The 25,132-nt window shown below is 43.5% G+C and overlaps 1 protein-coding gene across 1 annotated transcript; it reads right to left on the bottom strand.

Moving 5' to 3' along the window:
• Positions 1 to 439: 439 nt before the first annotated feature.
• LOC125281462 (carbonyl reductase [NADPH] 1-like) lies at positions 440 to 12,699 on the bottom strand. The gene is made up of 3 exons (XM_057306842.1): positions 12,342 to 12,699; positions 11,523 to 11,630; positions 440 to 1,029 (listed from the first exon to the last, which is right to left on the bottom strand). The coding sequence occupies exons 1-3, from the start codon at positions 12,628 to 12,630 to the stop codon at positions 548 to 550; spliced, it is 879 nt and encodes a 292-aa protein (XP_057162825.1). The 5' UTR covers positions 12,631 to 12,699; the 3' UTR covers positions 440 to 547.
• Between the last annotated feature and the right edge of the window lie 12,433 nt (positions 12,700 to 25,132).

The following is a 25,132-nucleotide window of genomic DNA, read 5'->3' as shown; positions in this document are numbered from 1 at the left end:
CTCTTTCTCTAATGTTTACCAAGTGCTGAGTTAAACTGTCCCTTCTCTTGATATGATGTAGGGTCTGTTAGAGTTTTGGGCTGCTTGGCATGGAGCAGTCTGTGCACATGGACACGTACTTAGATTGTTTATTCATCTATGATGTTCATTCATCGTCATCGATTCCACTTTTTCTTAAGTTTATTTATTTATTTATTTATTTATTTATTTATTTATTTATTTATTTATTTTTGTAGTGTTCAACGATTCATTAGTTGCATATAACACCCAGTGCTCATCACAACATGTGCCCTCCTTAATACCCATCACCAGCTACACCATCCCCCCACCCCCTTCCCCTCTGAAACTCTCAGTTTGTTTCTCAAAGTCATACTTTTTCTTTTATATCACAGAAGAAATCTCAGAAAACTACAGAATTTTGTAGCCAATTCAGGGTGAGTACTCGATAGGGGTGGAGATTCTTTTTTTTTTCTTTCTTTCTTTTTTTTTTTTGGGTAAGGATATTGTTGACAGTGTAAGAGTTGTTTTGGTCAAATCATGTCAGATATCAAAATGGAACCCATGAAGGGAACTGAGAGAGGAGTCCCCATTGTTCAACTTTCTTCTCCATAAGAAAGTCTCCATGAGGTCTCTCTGCATCTGATGGCAAAAGGGCCAAGTAGACAGGGTCCTCTGCTGCTTCTTCTGGGCTTTTGATGCCTTTTGGTCCACCCATATCTGTTCTCACCCACCCAGGGCAGCAGGCATTCAGGAGGATCTTGTCCCCTCTCCTCTGCTCACTGAAGTTCCTGGCATGGATTCTGGACAGGACCGTAACACCCATCTTGGACACTGCATATGTGACTACTTTTATATCAGGCCAGCCCTCCTTCTTGTGCACTCCGTTCTTTATGTCATCCACGAATTTCTTCATGAGCACCCCCAGCTCCTCTTCTGTGATGGTCTCATTCAGAAATTTCTGCTGCAGTTCTGGGCTGCACGATTTAAGGGCTGCGAAGCTCATTATGCTAGACACATTCACCACTCTGCCTAAAATGCAACAGAGAGTCATGTAGCATGGCATGCACGAGGATGATGAATACCGAAACTGCTAGTATTTTGTCCATTTGGGAGACAATTCCCAGTTGGCTGAGTGTTAGTGAAGACTGCCTCTGTAAGTGACGGACATGATACAGTCTTGAACCTTGTCTTACCCATAACGTCTCAGAGGATGTCAGAGAAATGATCTAATGGGACTGGGCACTGTCCAGACATTCCATAAAGAGAAGAAAGTGCCTTATACAGGAACACACTGAGCAGAACGTAAGGAGGTGCTCAGTGTAACGTGAGTAGAGAGCCACTTTTCCTCATAGGTCTCCTTTAGGACCATCTGAAGATCTTGTGGTAGGGTAGTGCTCTATGAACAACTGTCTATTAACCAATGAGCAGCTGATTAGTTTATAGATGAACTTTTGAAGGTGAACAGACAGCATCAGGTTTGGGAGGCTGTCACTCTGCTGTAGCAGGTAGAAAGAAATCACCTCAGTGGGGTGGGCTGTATGCTATTCTCTCTTGATTTGAGAATCATCATCTCAGGAGCAGTGACAAAATGCCCGGCAATATGGTCATGGAAAGGGGCAGAGGAAAAGTGACATGTTAAAGAGATGGTATGAAAAGAAATAAAGTCCGGGGGGAGGAAAGAAGATGGTGGAGGAGTAGGGGACCCCTATTTCAGCCGGTCCACTGAGTTGAGCTGGATATCTATCAGACCATCCTGAACACCCACGAAATCAGCCCGAGTCACAGGAAGCTACATCTGGATCTCTACAAACGAACATCTCCGGCGCTGGGTATCAAGGTACGAAGTGGGGAGCCGTGAATCCACGCACAGATATTGGAAGATAAATGGAAGGGGGAAGGAGTTGCTGCACTCGGATGCCAGGAAGCAGTAGTCATCAGCACTGGGGAGCAGGCTGGACTTGTGGACTGGTAGCTGTGGGGAAAACAGATTGAAACTGGGAGCTCGGGAGCACGTGTGGGAACCGGGGGCGTCTGGCGGTGTTAGAAGCACAAAGGAGAGAGACGTGCAGGCCCTGGAAGTGAGGGCTGGGACACCGGCTGTGCGGCGCACAACCCAGGACACTGCAGGGTTTTTGGCAGCACCAACACAAACAAAGTTAAAGCGGCCAAGAGAGCTCAGTGGAGAGCAGACTGCGATTTCTCTGTTCTGAGACAGAGGCTAGGATACGGCCACTGCTACTCTGGCTCGCAGAAGAGTCACAGAAAACTGCCAGGGAAAGCCGCCAGAGAACAGAAGCCCAGAAAGACCAGTTCTCACTGAGCACCCCCCACCCCCCGGGGATGGGGCAACTCTACCCAAACAGGGTTGCCTGAGTATCAGCGCGGCAGGCCCCTCCCCCAGAAGGCAAGCTAAAAAATCAAGAAGCCCACAACCCTAAGGTCCCTATAAGACAAGTGCACATTGCTTGGGTTCTGGTCAATAACTGGGACTCTGTACATCCCCACAACCACACCTCATCAGAATGACAAGGAGGAGGAACCCCCAACAAAGGAAAGAAACACGGACTGTGGCCTCTGCCACAGAATTAATGGACATTGATATAACCAAATTGTCAGAAATGGAGTTCAGAGTAACATTGGTCAAGATGACGTGTAGGCTTGAAAAAATATTAATGAAAATATAGAATCTCTAAGGGCTGCAATGAGAACAAATCTGCTGGAAATTAAGAATGCTATGAATCAAATGCAGTCTAAACTGGATGCTCTGACGGCCAGGATAAACGAGGCAGAAGAACGAATTAGTAAGTTAGAGGAAGAAATGATAGAAAAGAAGGAAAGAGAAGAAACATGGCTTAAAAAACTCCACTTTCAAGAAAAAAGACTACAGGAGATTACTGACTCAATGAAACATTCCAATGTCAGAATCATCAGCATCCCTGAGGGCTGGAGAAAGAGAGAGGTCTAGAAGAGATATTTAAACAAATTGTAGCTGAGAACTTCCCTAATCTGGTGAAGGAAACAAGTATTCGTGTCCAAGAGGCAGAGAAGACCCCTCCCAAGATCAATGAGAACAGACCAACACCATGTCATATAATAGTACAATTCACAAATCTTAGATCCAAGGAAACAATCTTGAAAGCGGCGAGGGGGAAGAGATTCCTCACGTACAGAGGGGGGAACATCAGAATAATGTCAGACCTGTCTACAGAGACCTGGCAAGGCAGAAAAAGCTGGTAAGACATGTTCAGAGCACTAAATGAGAAGAACATGGAGCCAAGGAAACTTTATCCAGCAAGGCTGTCATTCAAAATGGATGGAGAGACAAGGAGCTTCCAAGACCAGCAGAAACTGAAAGAATATGTGACCACCAAGCCAGCCCTACAAGAAATATTAAGGGGGTTCTATAAAAGTAAAAAGACCCCAAGAGTGATACAGAACAGAAATTTACAAACTATAGAAACAAAGACTTCACAGGCAACATGACAACATTAAAATCATATCTCTCAATAATCACTCTCAATGTGAATGGCCTAAATGCTCCCATAAAACGCCACAGGGTTGCAGATTGGATAAAAAGACATGACCCATCCATATGCTGTGTACAAGAGACTCATTTTGAACCTAAAGATACATCCAGACTGAAAGTGAAGGGATGGAGAACCATTTTTCATGCCAACAGACCTCAAAAGAAAGCTGGGGTAGCAATTCTCATATCAGACAGATTAGATTTTAAGCTAAAGACTGTAGTTAGAGATACAGAAGGACACTATATGATTCTTAAAGGATGTATCCAACAAGTGGATATGACAATTATAAATATCTATGCCCCCAACAGGGGAGCAGCTAGATACACAAGCCAACTCTTAACCAGAATAAAGAAACATATAGATAATAATACGTTAATAGTAGGGAACCTCAACACTCCACTCTCAGCAATAGACAGATGACCTAAGCAGAAAATCAACAAAGGGGGTGCCTGGGTGGCACAGCGGTTAAGCGTCTGCCTTCGGCTCAGGGCGTGATCCGGGCGTTATGGGATCGAGCCCCACGTCAGGCTCCTCCGCTATGAGCCTGCTTCTTCCTCTCCCACTCCCCCTGCTTGTGTTCCCTCTCTCGCTGGCTGTCTCTATCTCTGTCAAATAAATAAATAAAATCTTTAAGAAAAAAAAAAAGAAAATCAACAAAGAAACAGAGCTTTGAATGACATACTAGACCAGATGGACCTCATAGATATATACAGAACACTACACCCCAGAACAACAGAATAATCATTCTTTTCGAATGCACATGGAACGTTCTCCAGAATAGACCTTATACTGGGTCACAAAACAGGTCTCAACTGATACCAAAAGACTGAAATTATTCCCTGCATATTCTCGGACAATGCTTTGAAATTGGAACTCAATCACAAGGAAAAATTTGGAAGAAACTCAAACACTTGGAAACCAAGAACCATCCTGCTCAAGAATGATTGGGTAAACCAGGAAGTTAAAAATCAATTTAAACAATTTATGGAGACCAACGAGAATGAAAACAGAATGGTCCAAAACCTATGGGACGCTGCAAAGGCGCTCCTAAGGGGAAAATACATAGCCATCCAAGCCTCACTCAAAAGAATAGAAAATCTAAAATGCAGTCCTTATATTCTCACCTCAAGAAGCTGGAGCTGGAACAGAAGAACAGGCCTAAACCACGCACGAGAAAGCAGTTGGTCAAGATTAGAGCAGAGATCAATGAATCAGAAACCAGAAGCACAGTAGAGCAGATCAACAGAACTAGAAGCTAGTTCTTTGAAAGACTAAATAAGATCAATAAGCCACTGGCCAGACTTACTTAAAAGAATAGAGAAAGGACCCAAATTAATAAAATTATGAATGAAAGGGGAGAGGTCACAACCAACAGCAATGAAATAGGAAGGATTATTAGAAACTTTTATCAACAGCTTTATGCCAATAAATTAAACAACCTGGAAGAAATGGATGCCTTCCTGGAAACCTATAAGCTACCAAGACTGCAACAGGAAGAAATTGATTATTTAAACAGACCGATTAATTATGAAGAGTTTGAAGCAGTGATCAAAAACCTCCCCAAAAACAAGAGTCCAGGGCCTGACAGATTCCCCAGGGAATTCTACCAAACATTCAAAGAAGAAATAATACCCATTCTCTTGAAGCTGTTTCAAAAAATGGAAACAGAAGGAAAACTACCAAACTCATTCTATGAGGCCAGTATTACCTTGATCCCCAAACCAGGCAAAGACCCCATCAAAAAGGAGAATTACAGACCGATATCCCTGATGAATATGGATGCCAAAATTCTCAATAAGATCCTAGCTAATAGGATCCAACAGTACATTAAGAGGATTATCCATCATGACCAAGTGGGATTCATCGCTGGGATGCAAGGGTCGTTCAACATTCACAAATTGATCAGTGTGATAAAGCATATCAACAAGAAAAGAGTCAAGAACCATATGATCCTCTCGATGCAGAAAAAGCATTTGACAAAATACAGCATCCTTTCCTGATTAAAACCCTTCAGAGTGTAGGGATAGAGGGTACATTCCTCAATTTCATAAAAACCATCTATGAAAAGCCTACAGCAAATATCATTCTCAATGGGGAAAAGCTAAAAGCCTTTCCCTTAAGATCGGGAACACGACAAGGATGCCCACTCTTGCTATTATTATTCAACATAGTACTAGAAGTCCTTGCAACAGCAATCAGACAACAAAAAGGGATAAAAGGTATTCAAATCAGCAAAGAAGTAGTCAAACTGTCCCTCTTCGCAGATGACATGATACTCTATATGGAAAACCCAAAAGACTCCACCCCCAAACTACTAGAAGTTATAGAGCAATTCAGTAATGTGGCGGGATACAAAATCAATGCTCAGAAATCAGTTGCATTTCTATACACAAACAATGAGACTGAAGAAAGAGAAATTAGGGAATCGATTCCATTTACAATAGCACCAAAAATCATACATTATCTCGGAATTAACTTAACTAGAGATGTAAAGGATCTATATTCTAGAAACTACAAATCACTCTTGAAAGACATTGAAGAGGGGCGCCTGGGTAGCGCAATCGTTAAGCGTCTGCCTTCGGCTCAGGGCGTGATCCTGGCGTTCCGGGATCGAGTCCCACATCGGGCTCCTCGGCTGGGAGCCTGCTTCTTCCTCTCCCTCTCCCCTGCTGTGTTCCCTCTCTCGCTGCTGTCTCTCTGTCACATAAATAAATAAAATCTTTAAAAAAAAACCAGACATTGAAGAAGACACAAAAAGATGGAAAAATGTTCCATGCTCATGGATTGGAAGAATAAACATAGTTAAATTGTCTATGCTACCCAGAGCAATGTACACTTTCAATGCCATCCCGATCAAAATACCAATGACATTTTTCAAAGAAGTGGAACAAACAGCCCTTATAATTTGTGTGGAACCAGAAAAGGCCCCGAATCGCCAAGGAACTGTTGAAAAGGAAAAACAAAGCTGGGGGCATCATGTTGCTGGATTTCAAGCTATGCTACAAAGCTGTGATCACAAAGACAGCATGGTACTGGCAAAAAACAGACACATTGACCAATGGAACAGAATAGAGAACCCAGAAATGGACCCTCAGCTCTTTGGGCAACTAATCTTTGACAAAGCAGGAAAAAACATCCAGTGGAAAGAAGGCAGTCTCTTTAATAAATGGTGCTGGGAAAATTGGACAGCTATATGCAAAAGAATGAAACTTGACCACTCTCTCACATCATACACAAAGATAAACTCCAAATGGATGAAAGACCTCAATATGAGACAGGAATCCATCAAAATCATAGAGGAGAACATAGTCTGCAACCTCTTTGACATCGGCCACAGCAACTTTTTTCATGACACATCTCCAAAGGTAAGAGAAACAAAAGAAAAAGTGGGGGCGCCTGGGTGGCACAGCGGTTAAGCGTCTGCCTTCAGCTCAGGGCATGATCCCGGCGTTATGGGATCGAGCCCCACATCAGGCTCCTCCGCTATGAGCCTGCTTCTTCCTCTCCCACTCCCCCTGCTTGTGTTCCCTCTCTCGCTGGCTGTCTCTATCTGTGTCAAATAAATAAATAAAATCTTTAAAAAAAAAGTGAACTTGTGGGACTTCATCAAGATCAAAAGCTTTTGCACAGCCAAGGAAACTGTCGAAAAAACTAAGAGGCAGCCCACGGAATGGGAGAAGATATTTGCAAATGACACTACAGATTAAAGATTAGTATCCAAGATCTACAAAGAACTTCTCAAACTCAATACACAGGAAACAAATAATCAAATCAAAAAATGGGCAGAAGATATGAACAGACACTTTTCCAATGAAGACATACAAATGGCTAACAGACACATGAAAAAATGTTCAAAATCATTAGCCATCAGGGAAATTCAAATCAAAACCACACTGAGATACCACCTTATGCCAGTTAGAATGGCAAAAATTGACAAGGCAGGAAACAGTAAATGTTGGAGAGGATGTGGAGAAAGGGGATCCCTCTTACACTGTTGGTGGGAATGCATGTTGGTACAGCCACTCTGGAAAACAGTGTGGAGGTCCCTTAAAAAGTTAAAAGTTGAGCTACCCTATGATCCAGCAATTGCACTACAGGGTATTTACCCCAAAGATACAGACGTAGTGAGAGAAGGGCTATATGCACCCCAATGTTCATAGCAGCATTGTCCACAATAGCCAAACTGTGGAAGGAGCTGAGATGCCCTTCAACAGATGACTGGATTAAGAAGATGTGGTCCATATATACAATGGAATATTGCTCAGCCATCAAAAAGAATGATTTCACAACATTTGCTGCAACATGGACGGGACTGGAAGAGATAATGCTAAGCGAAATAAGTCAAGCAGACAAAGACAATTATCATATGGTTTCACTCATTTATGGAACATAAGAAGTAGGAAGATCGGTAGGAGAAGAAAGGGAAGAAGGGGGGGGTAAACAGAAGGGGGAATGAACCACGAGAGACTATGGACTCTGGGAAACAAACTGAGGGCTTCAGAGGGGAGGGGGGATGGGGATTGGGATAGGCCGGTGATGGGTATTAAGGAGGGCATGGATTGCATGGAGCACTGGGTGTTATATGCAAGTAATGAATCATGGAACACTACATCAAAAACTAGGGATGTACTGTATGGTGACTAACATAACATAATAAAAAATTATTATTAAAAAAATAAATGGGGGGCGCCTGGGTGGCACAGTGGTTAAGCGTCTGCCTCCGGCTCAGGGCGTGATCCCGGCATTATGGGATCGAGCCCTACGTCAGGCTCCTCCGCTATGAGCCTGCTTCTTCCTCTCCCACTCCCCCTGCCTGTGTTCCCTCTCTCGCTGGCTGTCTCTGTCTCTGTCGAATAAATAAATAAAATCTTTAAAAATATATAAAAAAAATAAATGGGTGATAGGTATCAAGGAGAGCACTTGTTGGATGAGCACTGAGTGTTGTATGTAAGTGATGAATCACTAAATTCTATTCTTCAAACGAATACTACAGTATATGTTAGCTAACTTGAATTTAAATTAAAAAATATTTTAGTGAGTTCTTCCCAGATACATATTACTTACCACTACATCTAACTCTCTTACAATAGAAATAATACATGTTCATGATTGAAAATTGCAAAACACAGAAGTGTGTGAAATAGAACAAGATGCGGCAGAGGGACCTACACTGCGTAATTTGTATACTAGAAGGGAGGCTATCTTTACTCACAGGAGCTTGCGATCATTTTCTTATGTTACTGTGGTGGAGACAGTAGATGGAGAAACTCTACTAACTTTCTGTAGGCTGTTTGTAATGAAGTGATGACGTCTTTTCTATTCTGTACTGTCTATCTCAGGAAGTCTAGTATTAGTTGTGAAAATATTGACCCTTGTATATGAGGGAAATCTGATGGGGAGTAGGCTTCATTTGGAGAGGGGGCTCTAGTGAAAAATACTTAAGGACCTTGAGTAGTGGGGAGAACCATGAATTTGGATGCCACATGTCCTTGGTCTGGAACAAGCTGTGTTTGTGACCTTGAGATGTATTATTCCTCCATGTTCTAAATAGGGACAATATATAAAATGCCTAGCACATGACATCTAGAAATGTCCAGCCACCTATCCTTTCTAGAACCACAACATGACAGTGTGTGTGTGTGTGTGTGTGTGTGTGTGTGTGAGAGAGAGAGAGAGAGAGAGAGAGAGAGATTCCTTCAGTACTGCAATTTTCCCACCAAGTCCTCTAGTAGTTTTTCAGAGTACAGGATGTTGCAAAGCAGGACCTTCTCAAATGAAGGTTGAGAACACCTTCTTTAAGGATTCCTTGGTAGTGTAGCCTTAACAAGTCTGTATTTCCTCCTACTTTAGCTAATACCTGATGAACAAGAGTATTCAGATTTCAAATGCTTGCTCGATTCCTGAGACATGAGTATACCTTAATATCTTTTTGAAATAAGAGCATAATATAATTTAAAGAGAAAAGGGAAGGACAGCAGTTAATGACTTTAAAGAGCATATCCTTCAAATTCAGAACTATGAATTTGGAGGACTGGGATGGAAAAGCCGTGGAGTGCGGGATGGGATGTACACGGCCTAGATACTGACTGCTGGTTAAGAAGGCAGGCAATTGTAGATTCTTATCTTTTTTGTTTGTTTGTTTGTTTTTTTTTGGCTAAATTATTTCAGTAAAACTCTTTTTGAAGGAAGGATTTAAAAAGAAGAAGAATCAACATCTGCTATTCCTCATTGTTCTCAGGCTCACAATTGTCTTTTGTTTTGTCCTTCTTTGCCAAAAAACAGAGCAAACTCGGGCCTCTGGAATGTGTTCTGCACCCACAGAGAACTGGTGAAGTCATTTAAGATTGTTTTTTGTGTCTTAGGTTGTGAAGTATGGGAGAGGAGTGACAGTATTGGCTTTTGATTATCCTAGCTCGGATTTCTCCCAGATAGTTTCCCCAAAGAGGGTAAAGTCCTGGTAACATGGCCGCAGTGGCTGCCATCCCCCCAACTAATGGAAGAACTCTCCTTTTTCAAAAGGCAAGAAAACTCTGCTTTCCCACTGAGAAGATAACTTGCATTTCCATGTCCAGGAAGTCTAGTTTCCCTGAGGCAAGATGAATTATTTGATGAGAACCTGCCTTAGCAAATGCAGGAGAACACTCCTCTTTCTGGTCCAAGGCCAACACACTGCATGGACCAACACTGTTCAGTAAGTGAGAAAAATTTCTCGGCCAGAAGTCATTTTTGCCTCCTAAGGGAATACCTGTAGGATGTGTGGTCGTGGCACAAGGAACTCCATCCCACTCAAGTGTTGTGGTGAGTGAAGGAGTCGGTGACATCTGAGAGCTGCGCTTTGAGATGCCAGTGAAGCCAGTGTTAGAAGAGGTCGTAGAACTTTCCCAGACAGAAGGGGAATCGGGGCAGAATGTAGTGTACCCGCATGTCGTTGGTTCAAGCCAGAGACCTTAATCTTTCTAAAATCATCATCTTGTCTTAAAGTGTAGTAAAAGGGTGGTGGTTCCCCGCATCACATTCTCGTGGGGAAGTATTACAGTAGTTGACAAGCAAGGAATTCTGGGAGTTTGTTTTGTGCAGATCATTGAAGGGGAAGGGGAGTGGATGGGCCTGGAGTTTGGCAGGTCTGATGACAGAGATGCCTACAGGTGATGCCCAGGGCTTGGGCTTTGCTCCTGAAGGACTTTGGGAGTAAGCAAGCCCTCAGAGAGCAGAGAGAATGCCCCGAGAGGAAGAGACTGAAGAAGCAGCATGTCTTAGGAGGGTTGCGATGATCCAGAAATGACAGGCGAGTGTGTGTGTTGTAGAGCTGGGATGGAGGAGAGGCGTGGGGACAAAGCCCATAGGGCAACTCTGTGCAATAAGGAGGTGAGCATAATGACCTCTAGCTTCCTAGGGGGTGGATGGTATGGTCTGTGACCAAGATGACATGGGAAAAGAGTGAGTGTCATCTGGAAATGTTTTAGATGTTCAGATGGGTGCATGGGTTGGGGGCTGGAGGGATGGAATTTGGGGAGGGGGCGGGCATCCTGAGGAGAAGGAGAGGCAGGAAGAGAACTATGTGTGTCTGGAGCTCTGGGAATGTTGTAGGCAGGTGACCGATGTTAGGAGCCCTGAGAAGTTTGGAGAGTGAGGAATCCACTAGTCTGAATAGAATCCCTGGGAGAGAGGGAGAGGGAGAAGAAAGGGTCCAGGAAGGAATCCGCAGGGTTCTGCACCTATGAGTGAGACAGAGCAAGAAAAAGGCCTCTGTGAGGAAAGATTTGAATGATGACTTGACGGATAAGACAGAGGCAGTAGTGAGGGACCAGGGGGTCAGAGGGCACTGCTGACTGCAGGACGAGTGTGTAAGAGTCCTGAAGCAGAGGGGCACCTGTCTCCACCAAGGAGACCAGTGTGGCTGATCAGGGAGAGGGGCCTGGGCCTGTAGAGGAGGCCAGAGAGGCAGGGGCAGATCATGCCAGAAACACCACAGCTTGGGCCCCTGATGAGGCTCACCTTGGGGTTTCATTAGAGGCAGCAGTTCTGTGCACACAGCTTGGGTACCAAAGAAGTTTGTTTTCATGGTCACTTCTGCTTGAATATGAAGGGGTGTGGGATCACCAACTGTTAGGAGAAGAGGAGAATAGATTAAAATGTAGTAGCCATCTGAGAAGATTCCGTCAGTTGACAATAACATTTTCTTTCCATTTATAATCTGCTGAAATCTCAGCAATGTTGGGGTTAGTGAACAGTGTTGTCCCAGTGTGATTTATCTGGTGTGTTGATGTTGTGAAGCTTTGTAATTTGACACCATTGCTGTAAGCTAAGGGAAGGGTGCACGATGGGATATCTGTCTATGACTCTTTGTAATTTGTTGTTTATTGTATTCTATCTTTTTGTAGGAAATATTTATGTTTTATTAATATTATTATTAGTTCTCTTTAAGAATAAGCCATAAATGACTCTTTTTTTTCCCTAGTAACCAGCAGATGGTGCTTTTATTTTCTTTTTTATGCAGCCAAGAATGTTGTTTATTTTAAAATAAGTAAAAAATTCTTGTAAATACGCAACGTCCATACGGAGAGTTGGAAAAATCTGTTGAGGTCCCTGACAGTCTGATCCATGGCAGTGCCAAGAGGCTCTGTCTGGAAAGGCCTGCAACTTCTGGAGTTTTCTGCTCTCCCTGTGCCTCTAGTCTGACCTCCTTCCCTAGGGAGGCTGTTCTAGATCCCATCGGATCTCTGGGTCCCACAGTAGCATTCATGGACCATCCCTATCCCACCCTGGAGGTCCACCAAGGGAAGTCCCCTGTCCTAAGAGTTCCCATGTCCTTACTGTCGAAGGCAACGCCTGCATTGTTGACCAGCACATCCAGGCCTCCGTACTCCTTGCGCAGGAAGTCGCGCAGGACCCGGATACTCTGCAGGTCTTCGATGTCCAGCCGGTGGAAGCGGGGACTCAGGCCCTCGGCCTGGAGCTGCTGCACGGCCGCCCGGCCCCGCGCCTCGTCCCGCGCCGTGAGCACCACATCCCCCGAGAACTGCCGGCACAGGTCCCTTGTGATGGCAAAGCCGATGCCCTTGTTGGCCCCGGTCACTAACGCCACACGTGGAGCTGATGACATGGCTGCCAGGTGAGCAATCGGGGTGCTGTGCGGTGAGCGGATTGTGCTGTGGGCCACGCCAAAGAGTCGTGGTGCAGAGGTGTGGACACAGAGTGGTCTGTGGATCTGTATTTCAGATTGCCGTGCCTTGAGCCCATGAGCCCAAGGCTCCGCCTCAGTCCCTCCATTAAAGGAGGGGCCAGATGTTCCAGAAGGTGTCCTAATAACGCTATACCAAGTCTGCCCCTTGTGGGGCTGCAACCTGAGCCCAACCAGGACTCTACCTCTTGGGATCCCTCCTCTGAGCCCAGGAATGGTTTGATTTGGACTGATGTGCTCCCAGAAAGCTGGTTGGTAATGGGTTAATATGCGGCTAGACAGGAGTACAGATATTGTCTTGGGAATGAGTCCTTCTTCCTCTGCAGAATGGGAATGGTTGGATTCTTCCAAGATGCAATGAAATTGCTGGCACAGGGAAATTCCTACTGAGGACACAGATCCTCTTGTTTTCTTAGGGAGAAATAGAGAATTCGGTCCTGTGCTGAGACTTAGCTGGGGGCAGGGCTCTCCCTCCGTGTGATTCCAGGGGCCCCCAGCGGGAGGGGATGTTTGTCATGATCACTGCATTTAACACCTCTGTCCCCTGTGCACGCGCGTGTGTGTGAGGGACGGCTGGGGAGCCCCGCTCAGAGAGACTGCCTTGTCTGTAGTCGAGCAAACTAAAACCTCGTCAAACGTTCTGTAGGAGAAAAATAATGCTGACATTTTCGTATCATGGGTGAACTACACCGATGAGAATCAAAGAAAAGTCGTTCTGGAAGATACAACGGAGCAGGTTGGGGCGCAGCACGCTTTATAAATATTAAAATAATTGTGGGTCAAGGTATTGATTGGAATAGTTGATTTAATGGCTACCTAATCCCCTGTTTGCCTAAAATGCTTAATTTTGATGTTAAGGTTACAGTTAATAAGTAATATATATCATTAGGTGTTATTTTTAAGGTGTCAGGAAAAAAGATCTTTCTGATACCAGGTAACATTTCCAAACTAGCAGTATAGATGTTATTGTCTTGTCCTAGACATTTAGATTTCTCATGGGTTAGTTTAGAAAAGCCAGATAACAGCTAGAAAATTAGTAGCCCCTGTGAAGGGAAAAACTTCTAAATTATGGACCCTACACTTGCTTGCATGGGCCTTCGGTTTTCATTTCTGTTAGCCTGAAAATCCCCGGTGAAGAGTGAAAAGTAATCATGAGAGGAGACGGGACTGTAGCACATGGATACTTCTGTGAGGGGAGGGACGTGGTGGGCATCCATGGAGCCCACGTGGAGCCAGGCTGGATGTGGGGCAGTAAGAACTTCTGCTCAGGGTCGTGGATGTGTCAGGCCCCACTACAGGGGCTCATGATGGAGGACACTTTGCCCGGCCATTGTTTTCAGCCTGTCCACCTGTATCAGTTCACTTCCTCTTCACAGCAGTGCTATGACGTACCCCCCTTGTACACCTGAGGACACTGACAAAGAGCAACATATAGGATTTTGCTTAAGGTCATCCGGTTAGGTGGCAGAGCCAGGACCTTTTAGTGTCCTGCTGTTTGTGTTGAGAGCTTTCAAGAGGACAGTGGAAAGAATAGTATTGTGGACAGCCATGTATTCACCAGACTAGCCGCAACAATGACGAATGTTTCACTGTCGTTACATGTTCCCCTTCTGTTGGTATTTTGCTGACCCGCGTTAATGTTACAAACCCGGTGACCCTTTATCCCTACGTGAATAACACATTCACCTTGGGGAGATTTGACAATCATTCTTTCATAACCATTGATACCAATCCACATTCACTTTTCCCCTTGTCTCAGCTTGTCCTATGGATGTACCTTAAGCGCCCACTCCCGTTTCACACCTCGCAGTTGTTTTTCCCCCAGTGAGTTTGATATTTAACGAGACCACAGAGGATGTCTGTCCTTCATGAGCTTGCCCGTGTCATCGTAGAGACTGATCAAGTATGCTGGCCAGTGAAATCCAGCCCCATTCATGGTTACTATATGGCCTGTGGTGACTTTCAAGCTACGACAGCAGATTTGAGTAGGTCCAACAGAGACGATTGGCCTTGGAAAGGCAAAAATACTTACTCTCTGGATCTTTCACTAGTGTTTACCAAGTGCTGATTTAAACTGTCCCTTCTCTTGACATGATGTAGGGTCTGTTAGAGTTTTGGGCTGGTTGGCATGGAGCCGTCTGTGCACATGGACACGTACTTAGATTGTTTATTCATCTATGATGTACACTCATTATGTCATCAGTTGTACTTTTTCTTCTATATCACACAAGAAATCACAGAAGCCTTATAGAATTAATAGCTAATTCAGTATGAGTACTCGATAGGGATAGTGATTTTTTTTTTTTTGATAAGGATATTGTTGACAGTGTAAGAATCATTTTGGTCAAATCATGGCAGATACCAAAATGGGACACGTGAAGGTAATTGATAGAGGAGTCCCCATTGTTCAACTTTATTTTCCATAACAAACTCTCCATGAGTCCCCTCAGCATCCAAGGGCAAAAGGGCCAAATAGACAGAGGCCTCGCTCCTTCTTCTGGGCTTTGATGCCTTTTGGTCCACCCCTGTCCGTTCTCACCCACCCAGGGCAGCAGACATTCAGGAGGATCTTGTCCCCTCTCCTCTGCTCATTCAGGTTCCTGGCTGATTCTGGACAGGACGGTGACACCAATTTTTGTCACTCCATAAGCGGTATCAGGCCCTCCTTTCTGTGCACGCCTTTCTTTGTGTCTTCCACATACTTGTTAATGAGCCCTGCTAGCTCCTACTCTGTGATGATCTCGATTATAACCTACTGGTGCAGTTCTGGGCTGCACTTTTTAAGGGCTACAAAGCTCATTATGTTAGACACATTCAACTCTGCCGAAAATACAACATAGAGAGTCATGTAGAATGCCATGCACAAGGATGAGGAATACCAAAACTGCTAGTATTTTGTCCATTTGGGAGACAATTTCCAGTTTGCTACGAGTGTTAGTGAAGACTGCCTCTGTAAGTGACGGACATGATACAGTCTTGAACCTTGTCTTACCCACGATGTCTCAGTGGATGTCAGAAGATGATCTAATGGGACTGGGCAGTGTCCAGATGTTCCATAAAGAGAAGAAAGTACATTATATAAGAACATGCTAAGCAGAATGTAAGGAGGTGCTCAGTGTAACACGAGTAGAGAGACACTTTTCCTCATAGGTCCAGCTTGGGACCACATGGAGATCTTGTGGTCACTAGGGCAGTGCTCTATGAATAAGTGTCTATTAATGAATTAACAGCTGAGCAGTTTATTCATGGCATTTGAATGAGAACAGACTGCATTGGGTTAGGCTGACACTCTGCTGTCGCAGGTATAAACAAATCACCTGATGGGGTGAGTTGCATGCTTTTTTCTCTAGGTTTGGAATTTCATATCTCAGGAGGAGTGACAAAATGCCCAGCAATATGGTCATGGAAAGGGGCAGGGGAAAAGTGACATGTTAATGAGATGCTATAAAAAGAAATTAAGTCCACACTGAATGTGGATGAACCTTGATAACAATATCTGAAATAAAGAGACCAGCACAAGAGACCATTCATTATATGATTCTATATATATATGGGATGTCCAGAAAATGAAATGTAGGGAGAGAAAGTAGATTGTTGGTTGCTTGGGGCAGGGGGGAAGGGGGAAGAGAGGGCTGGTAGCTGAAGACACCGGATCTCCCTGGGTTCTTGACAGTGCGCTAATCTTGAAGCAGTGATGGTTCCACAACCCTGCCCATTACTAAAGTCCACTGAGTTAGATACCTGAAATGTGAAGTGTACGGTATGTGAATTGTATCTCAATAAAGCTGTTAAAAGTGTAAAGCATCGACACAGTTCTCACTAACTCTTTTTTGAAAGTATAGTTAGTATTTATAACAATGAACTTATATTGACATGTGTAAATAATTAGTTTACTATTTTTATATTATAATGAATAGTTTAAACTTTATGAAAATGTAATATCTCCAATAAGATTCGAGAAAATTACAAAACTCTCCTTTCTAACTGTAAATATCTGGGAAAGGCTGTCCTCATCACTGAACTCTGAGCTCACTCCCACTAAGGATGGCAGTGCTACAAAAAATCAATGAAAAAGGTAATGCATGGCTCTCTGAGTCTCATTGGTGATGTTTAGAGATAATTAAAAAGGATTATAGAAACAGCCTTATTAATGTAAGGGTCTTCTAAATTGAATACCTTTTAGAAATGGGTCAGTCATTCCAGTTCTTCATTTCATCTAGAACATGGGAAGTATAAAAGTAAAGGAACCTACTTCTGAAATGTTTTAGTAAGCACTTCTGAGAGATTTCTTACTTAACACTACTAGAGTTTATTTTATTTTCAAAAATATTATCTGCCTGTGTAATACTAAAAATAATACATGTTTGTGACTGAAAATTGCAAAACACAGAAGTTTATGAAATAAAACAAGATGGGGTAGAGGGACCCACACTGGGTCACTGGTATCCCAGAAAGGCAGCTGCCTTTACTCACAGGGGCTTGGGACCATTTTCTTAAGTACTTGTAGTGGAGACAGTAGATGGAGAAAGTCTACTAACTTTCTGTAGACTGTTTGTAATGAAGTGATGACTTCTTTTCTATTCTGAATTGTCTATCTCAGGAAGTCTAGAATCAGCTGTTAAAGTATTGACCCGTGTATATGAGGAAAGTCTTAAGGGAGTAAAAGATTTCTGTAGGTAAATTCCTAGATGTGGATGCTGCAACCAGTCCCTCTTCCCCAAGCCTGTCCCACCGAGGGACCACATCCCCAAGGGGGCAGGGTGGCTACCTGGGGCTCCTTCTTAGAACTGGGTGAGACTGTAGACCCTTCTGGACTGACAGCTCAGGACAGGAAACACAGGTGCAGGAAGCAGGAACAACTTATGGAGCTTCCATAGCAAAGACTCTGATCCAGACATTTTGGCTCAGGTGTATTCATGGTTCAAGGGTTATTTCAGAGACTCTGACTTGGAAGGTATGTGACCTATGTGCTAAGAACCGTATGGGCCATCCCGATGACCTTGTGCTAAGGGTGTGTGAGTACATGTAAGTGTGTGAGAAATGTGTGAATGTGAGCATGTCGTGTGACACAGAGAGAGACAGAGAGTGTGCTTGTTCACAGTCCCTTAGGTTTCTCTGAGGGGCCTCAGGGGCAATGTGGTGGGAACACATTGGCCCCAATCAAATTGAGTTTTTTATTGTTTGTCCCTCTAGGCTTACTGGGTAAGAAATCACATGAAGAACAGGATCCTCATCATAAGATATTTGAGGACATTGAGTAGTAGGAAGAACCATTAGTTTGCATGCCACACGACCTCATTCTGTATCAGGCCATGCACATGACCTTGAGATCCGTTCTCCTCATGTCCTTTGGGAACAATATATAAAATGCTTAGCACATCAAATCTAGTAATGTCCATACACCGCACCTTTCTAGAACCACAATACATCAGAGTGTGTGTGAGTGAGATACCTTTATTCCCCACCCCCAGCTTCCTCTAGTGATTTTCCAGGCTATAGGAAGTTGAAAAGTGGTACTGTCTCAAATCAAGGTTGATAATACCTTCTTCAAGGTTTACATGGTATGTCTGGCCTTAACAAGACTGTATTTCCTCCTAGTACTTTTACACTGCTATCTGATGAACAAGAGTGTTCAGATTTCACAGGTATGTTTGATTCCTCAGGATGGTCAGTCCATAATATATTTTGGAAATAAATGCATATTGTAATTTAAAGAGAGTAAAGAATAATAACAGCTCTCAGCATTAAAGAAAATCTTCAAATTCAGGAATAGGAATTTGGGAGAATAAGAGGGAGAAGACATGGAATGTGGGAGGGGATTTAAATGGCTTTGATATTGATTGATGGGTTAATATTGGTGGTGGGTCCCTGGTCACTGTAGATTCTTATATTTTCTGTGGCTTGATTATTTCAGGAACACAGTTTTTATAGAAAGCATTTAAAAAGAAGAAGAAATCCACATCTATTATTCCTCAGTCTCTGTAATGTCACCCTACTCTTTTTTATTCTCCTTCCAAAGCAAAAAACAAAGTGAACATTGGCCTTTTGAATGTGTTCTGCACCCACAGAGATCTGGTGAAGTCATTCAAGATTGTTCTTTGTTTTTTGTTTTTATTCTTCTTAAAATTCAAATTAGTTAGCATATACTGCATTATTAGTTTCAGAGGTCGAATTTAGTGATTCATCAGTTGTATACAACATCCAGCGCTCATTACATCCAGTGCTCTCCTTAATGCCCATCCCCCAAATTTCCCTTCCCCCAACCCACCTCTCCTCTGGCAACCCTCAATTTGTTTCCTAGAGTTCAGCATCTCTTATGGTTTGCCTCCGTCTCTATTTCCATCTTATTTTGTTTTTCCTTCCCTTCTCCTATGTTCATCTGCTTTGTTTCTTAAATTCCAGATATGAATGAAGTCATATAGTATTTGTCTTTCTCTGACTGACTTATTTCACTTAGCATAATACCCTCTGGTTCCATTCATGTCATTGCGAATGATGAGATTTCCTTCTTATTGATGGCTGAGTAATATTCCATTTTATGTATATACACCACATCTTCTTTATCCATTCGTATGTCCATAGACATCTGGCCTTTGTATCCTAGGTTCTGATATATGAGAGAGGAGGGACAGTATTTGCTTTTGGTTATCCTACCTAGGATTTCTCTCAAATAGTCTCCCCAAAGAGGGTAAAGTCCTGGTAACATGGCCGCAGTAGCTGCCATCCCCCCAACTAATGGAAGAACTCTCCTATTTCAAAAGGCAAGAAAACCCTGCTTTCCCACTGAGAAGATAGCTTGCATTTCCGTGTCCATAAAGTCTAGTTTCCCTGAGGCAAGATGAATTGTTTGATGAGAACCTGCCTTAGCAAATGCAGGGGAACACTCACTCCTCTTTCTGGTCCCAGGACAACGCATAGCAAGCACCAGCTGTTCAGTAAGTGAGAAAAAATCTTGGCCAGAAGTCATCTTTGCCTTCTAAGGGGAATACCTGTAGGATGTGTGGTGGTGGCACAAGGAACTCCATCCCACTCTCAAGTGTTGGGATGAGTAAAGGAGCCAGGTGACATTTGCAAAAGCTGCCCTTTGTTTGAGGTGCTAGTGAACTCAGCATTAGAAGTAGTAGAACTGCTAGCTCTTAGAGAGGACGGGGAAAGAGGGCAGAGCTGAGAGTGAGCTGTACCTGCAAGTATGCAATTCCAATCCACAAATCTTAATCTTTCGTGAATGACAAACTTCACTATACAGAGTCAGAAGGCAGGCTGGGAGAAGCTCTCACACCTTACCACTCCTAGTCAATTGCAGACCCAACAAGAAGAGAGGGACTTCATCATACAGTGAGCTGACCTTCACATGGATACAACTGTACTATTCCAGCCAGAATAAAATATGCTTTCTTCACTTCCCTGAGCAACAGCCTAGCCAAGGAAAAGCCACTACGCTTCCAACTTCCAGTTTACTCCAAAGGGCTTTTAGTTTAAAGCAGCCCTCCCCACTTACCCCTTTTCTCCTAAAAAAAATATACCTCTTCTTTGTTCCCTATGGTTTTGCCACAGCCTGTTTTTCCTGGATTGCAATTCTCTTTATTTCAAATAATTAGTAAAGTAATTGGCATCTTTTATAATTTTTTAGTATTTTTACAATTAACATTATTTGGTGATGTGTACAGGAACCCAGGGAAGACCCCCAAGGACTCCTGGGCTGGTGGACAAACAGGTGTGGGATCCGTGGAGGTGTTTGGGTTCACTGCTTTCTAAAGGACCCTGGGGTTTGAAGGTAAGTTTTTCTCCTGGAATTCCAGCTCCATGCTTTGTGTCTGTGTTCTCTAGGCTTTATTTGGGATCTGTTTCAGGTATTTATACCTTTTTTTTAAAATCTCTGAGAGTATTCATTTGGCTTGTGGTCTGATTCCTTCTGAGAATCAGATTGTTTGTAATGTAACTGTTTTGGCCTGTGGTCCTAGTCCCCTTTGGGATTAGACTGTTCCTGTAGGAATGGTGCCAGTTTGAACTGTGTTGGCCTTCGGTCCTATTCTCCTTTGGAATTGGACTGTTTCTGTTGGAATGGTGCCAGCTGGAGTTGCATAGGCCTTTGATCCAGATTCTTCTTGGGATTGGATGCTTCTGGTTGGAACCGTGCCAGTTGGAAATGCACTAGCCTTGGGTCTGAGTTCTGTTTGGTACTGGACTGTTCCTCTTGTCACTGGCTAGTCTCTGGTCTGATTCCTTCTGGATCTAGGTTTTTCTGGGAAACCTCTAAAAATGAGATCCTTGTCCTCAAAATTCTCTCAGGGTGACCCTCCCTTTGGGATTGTGGCTGGTTTTATGTTTAAAATCTATGGTCCGGGGCGCCTCGGTGGCTCAGTCGTTAAAGCGTCTGCCTTTGGCTCAGGGCATGATCCTGGCATTCTGGAATCGAGTCCCACGTCAGGCTCCTCCACTGGGAGCCTGCTTCTTCCTCTCCCATTCCCCCTGCTTGTGTTCCCTCTCTCGCTGGCTGTCTCTCTCTCTGTAAAAAAAAAAAACAAAAACAAAAACAACAAACTATGGTCCTTCTGCATATGCATTGTTAACTAAATGAACTGACTTAACCAAAAGTAATTCAGAACTTGTTAACCTTAAAGTAAAACTGCCAGTTATTTTACCAGTAACAGATGGGTATATTTGGGAATAAAGGAGAACTGTAATCCGGGAAAAAAACAAACAAAACCATAGGCAGCAAAACCATAGACAAGTCCAGGGAATGAAGGAGAGGTATGCTTTTTTGAGGAGAAAAGGGGTAAGTTGGGAAGGCTTGATAAACTAAAAGTCCATTGGCATAAATTGGGAGTTGGAAATGCAGTGGCTTTTCATTGGCTGAGTGTTGCCCCAGGGGATAAGGAAAGTGTCTAAATTTCTGGCTAGAACAGTAGAATAGTATCCATGTGCAAGGTCAAGTCTGTCTAAGGTCAAGTTTGGCTCTTCTTGTTGAGTCTGCAATTGAGTAGCAGTGGTAGGGCATGAGAGTGCTCCCTGCGGACACCTCTCAACTCTGTTCAGTGAGGGTTCTTGTTGCTAATTTTCAGAAACTTTAATGACCACCATGGGGAACTTTTACCATACTCAAACTTGTTTTATTCAAAATTAAGTTACAAAGCCACATCCCCTTAAAAGGAAAGGAAAAAGCTCCATCAACCCCAAATCCAATGCCTATGTTAGCTGGTACCTTGAGGCTTCCAGATGTTTTCAGGATTCTAAGTTTCCCTCTTTGAAAAGTACTATTTCTATATCAACTGAGGCAAACAATTGAAAGAAGTCAAAATGGCTTCTGAGACCTCTTTCTCCCTCCCCACCTTCTGTGTCTACAGATGGCAGGTGGCCATCTTGGCTCACCACGCCTAGGCACCATCTTCCTCTGTCTCTCTGCACCCTATTCCTCCCCTCCACCCTCTCATTCTGATCCTTTTCTGAACTTCCCTTTTTGTCTGAAACTTCTTCTGTTCCCTCCTCTCCTGAATCTCTTCAAACCTGCCCTTTTCAAGTTAGGTCTTCTGAGGATCTAAATAGACCCCACATTTCTTATGTTCCCTAGACTAAGGCTAAATTGCAAGCCATAGTTAGTAAGTTTGCTAAAGGCTAAATTGCAAGCCATAGTTAGTGAGATCTCCATGGGTTTGCTGAAGAATTTAACATAGTTATTCAAACTTACCAACCAGTCTTCTCAGATTTCTATCAGTTGGTGTACATGCTTGTTGGTGAGGGCCAGGCCAAACAGTGGATGAAGCTAGCCCAGTGGGGACATCCTGAACAGGATTTAAAGAACAGATCCTTAACTTTTGGCAAGGTGCTAGCACATTTGCTGAAAATCTCCACTGAGCAATTACAGTGGCTTTTCTTAAGCCTGTTGATTGGAACAAAATTCAGGCCTGTCCACAAAATTGTGATGAATCTGTTCACAATAATTACTCCAAATTGTCTTGAAAGAAAATTCTGGTCTTCCTTTAGAAGTAGTAGAACTTTCGGGGTACCTCAGTGGCTCAGTCAGTTAAGCGTCTGCCTTCGGCTTGGGTCATGATCTCACTGTCCTGGGATCGATTCCCACATTAGGCACCTTGCTCACCAGGGAGCCTGCATCTCCCTCGGTCTCTGCCCCTGCTTGTGCTCTCTCTCTCTGTCTCTCTTTCTCTCTCTCAAATAAATAAATAAAATCTTTTTTTAGAAAAAGGAAGTAGTAGAACTTTCTTAGATAGGACAGGGGGTCCTGTCCGGTCATATTGAGTCCACCTGGGTAGCATTTAACTCTGTGTTTATTCCTGGGCTGATCTCGATCTTTCCTTTTTAGTTAAAAGGACCAGGATGGACCAGGAAACTATGGCCACTCCAGATTTAAGTAACCTGGCAAACCAGCTTGCTGGCACCCCAGATGAGTCACCTAGAGGAAGGACTGCTGAAATTTTTAATGTTCAACTTCAGCAAATGAAGGCCCCTAGACAAAACTGGAAGCCTAGTTTCTGCTGTTATTGCAAGGTACCAGGACACTGGGAAAGAGATTGTTACCCAGTGATGTGCTTCACGCACCTTCAGCCCACTAGCCAACCTTTTCCATGTCCTCCTGATCTCCAATGATGCAGTTCTGAGGAACTATAGGGGCTCTTCCCAATCCTCCCTATTAATCAGCTTGGGCAGAGCACTCCCCAGATTGGGAATAAATATCTCTCTATCTTTATTGACACAGGACCTACACTCTAGGTGCTTAACCCCCCTGCTATAAAGCAGCCCCTGCCTCAGAGTACTAAAACAGTTAAAACAGAGGGGTCTCAACAGGTTCCTGTCTCTGAACCTCTTCCCTTGTGTCTAGCCCTTTTGACAGATACACACCCTTTTCTTCTTAGTTCCCCTGCCCATCTCCATTTATTGGGCTGAGATGTGTTAGGTAGGTATCATACCAGACTTACTCCTCAAAGGAGGAAGAAATTATAGAATTTGACAATAGGAACCAAAATTGCTGACAAGGGGAAATAAGTGACCCTTGGGCATCTTTCCTATGCTGTATCCCTGATGGCAATATAACCAAGTCAGGGTGCTGGTCATTCATTCCTATTAGATCAGCTGCCACTGTCTTTCCATGGGAAAAATCGTCCGCTAATACTGGTAGAATCCACAGTGTACCTCCCATCAAGATTCAAATAGATCCCTCAAAACCTCTGCCCCAAATTACTCAATACCCTATAAATAAAGGAGCCCTTAAAGGCATCAAGCCCATAATAGATTATTACAAGGCTCAGGTCCTCATCATCCCATGCACTAGTCACTGTAACACACCTATTTCACCTGTGAAAGAACCCCGACAGCTGAGGATGGAGGTTTGTGCAGGGCCTCCAAGCAACAAATAACATCATTATCTCTCAGCACCCTGTTGTTCCCAAGCCTGGAATGCTACTGACATCCATTCCCACGGAAAGCACATTTTTTCCTTATAATTATCCTATGCAGTGCTTTTTTTTTTTTTTTTTTTTTTTTTTTTTTTTTAGTATTCCAGTTGATAAGGATAGCCAATAACTTTTTGCCTTCACTTGGGAAGAATGGCAATCCTTCCATTCCAAACCACAATGTCCAGGGTTCACAGGAAGATAGCTTCCACCTGTTAAAACTTTTGGACGTCAGGGACATATGTTCTCCAATGAAAAATGCAGTTTACGCAGACTTGGGTTAGATACTTAAGGCATCAGATTTCGAAATGAGAACTACATTTGGAGCCTGATGAATCCTGTCAAGACTACTAGCTACTGACAGGTTACATTTGACTCCCCACGACAATTTATAGGAAACGCCTCTAAGCAATGCAAATTTTTCATGGTTTCCTGATGGTTCTTTTTAAAGAATGAAAATGGTAAATATCTTGCCTGTGTGCTACTGCCACTCTCTTAGAAGTCACTCTGCTCCTGAAGGACTTTTGGGAGTAAGTGAGCACTCAGAGAGAGTACAGAGAAAGAAAGGACCAAAGAAGCTGGATCACACAGGAAGGATGCAGTGATCCAGAAATGACAGGCAAATGTCTGTTGTAGAGCTGGGATGGTGGAGATGGCAGGGGACTCAATTTGTAGGACAACTCTTAGGACCTGGTCAATGATAATCAGGAGCTGAGCATGGTGAGCTCATTATTCATGGTCGGTGGTTGGTGGGGTCTGTGGTCAGGATGATTTTGGCAAAGTGCAATGGTCAGCTGGAAATGTTTTGGACGTTTAGATGAGGATGAGGGTGGGAATCCGGAGGGGTGAGATTTGGGGAGACACCGGAGGTCATCAGGAAAAGGAGGGGCAGGAAAAAAACTATGTGTATTTAGAGCTCTAACAATGTTCTAGGCAGGTGACCGATTTTAGGGTGGGCCTAAGTTGGAGAGTGAGGGTTCCATTAGTCTGAATAAAATCCCTGGGAGACAGAGAAAGGG

The sequence above is a fragment of the Ursus arctos genome, unplaced genomic scaffold (genome assembly GCF_023065955.2).
Source record: "Ursus arctos isolate Adak ecotype North America unplaced genomic scaffold, UrsArc2.0 scaffold_4, whole genome shotgun sequence".
In the NCBI taxonomy this organism is placed as follows: domain Eukaryota; kingdom Metazoa; phylum Chordata; class Mammalia; order Carnivora; family Ursidae; genus Ursus; species Ursus arctos.
Note: the sequence above shows the minus strand (reverse complement) of the source record. Positions and strands in the feature narration are given on the sequence as shown.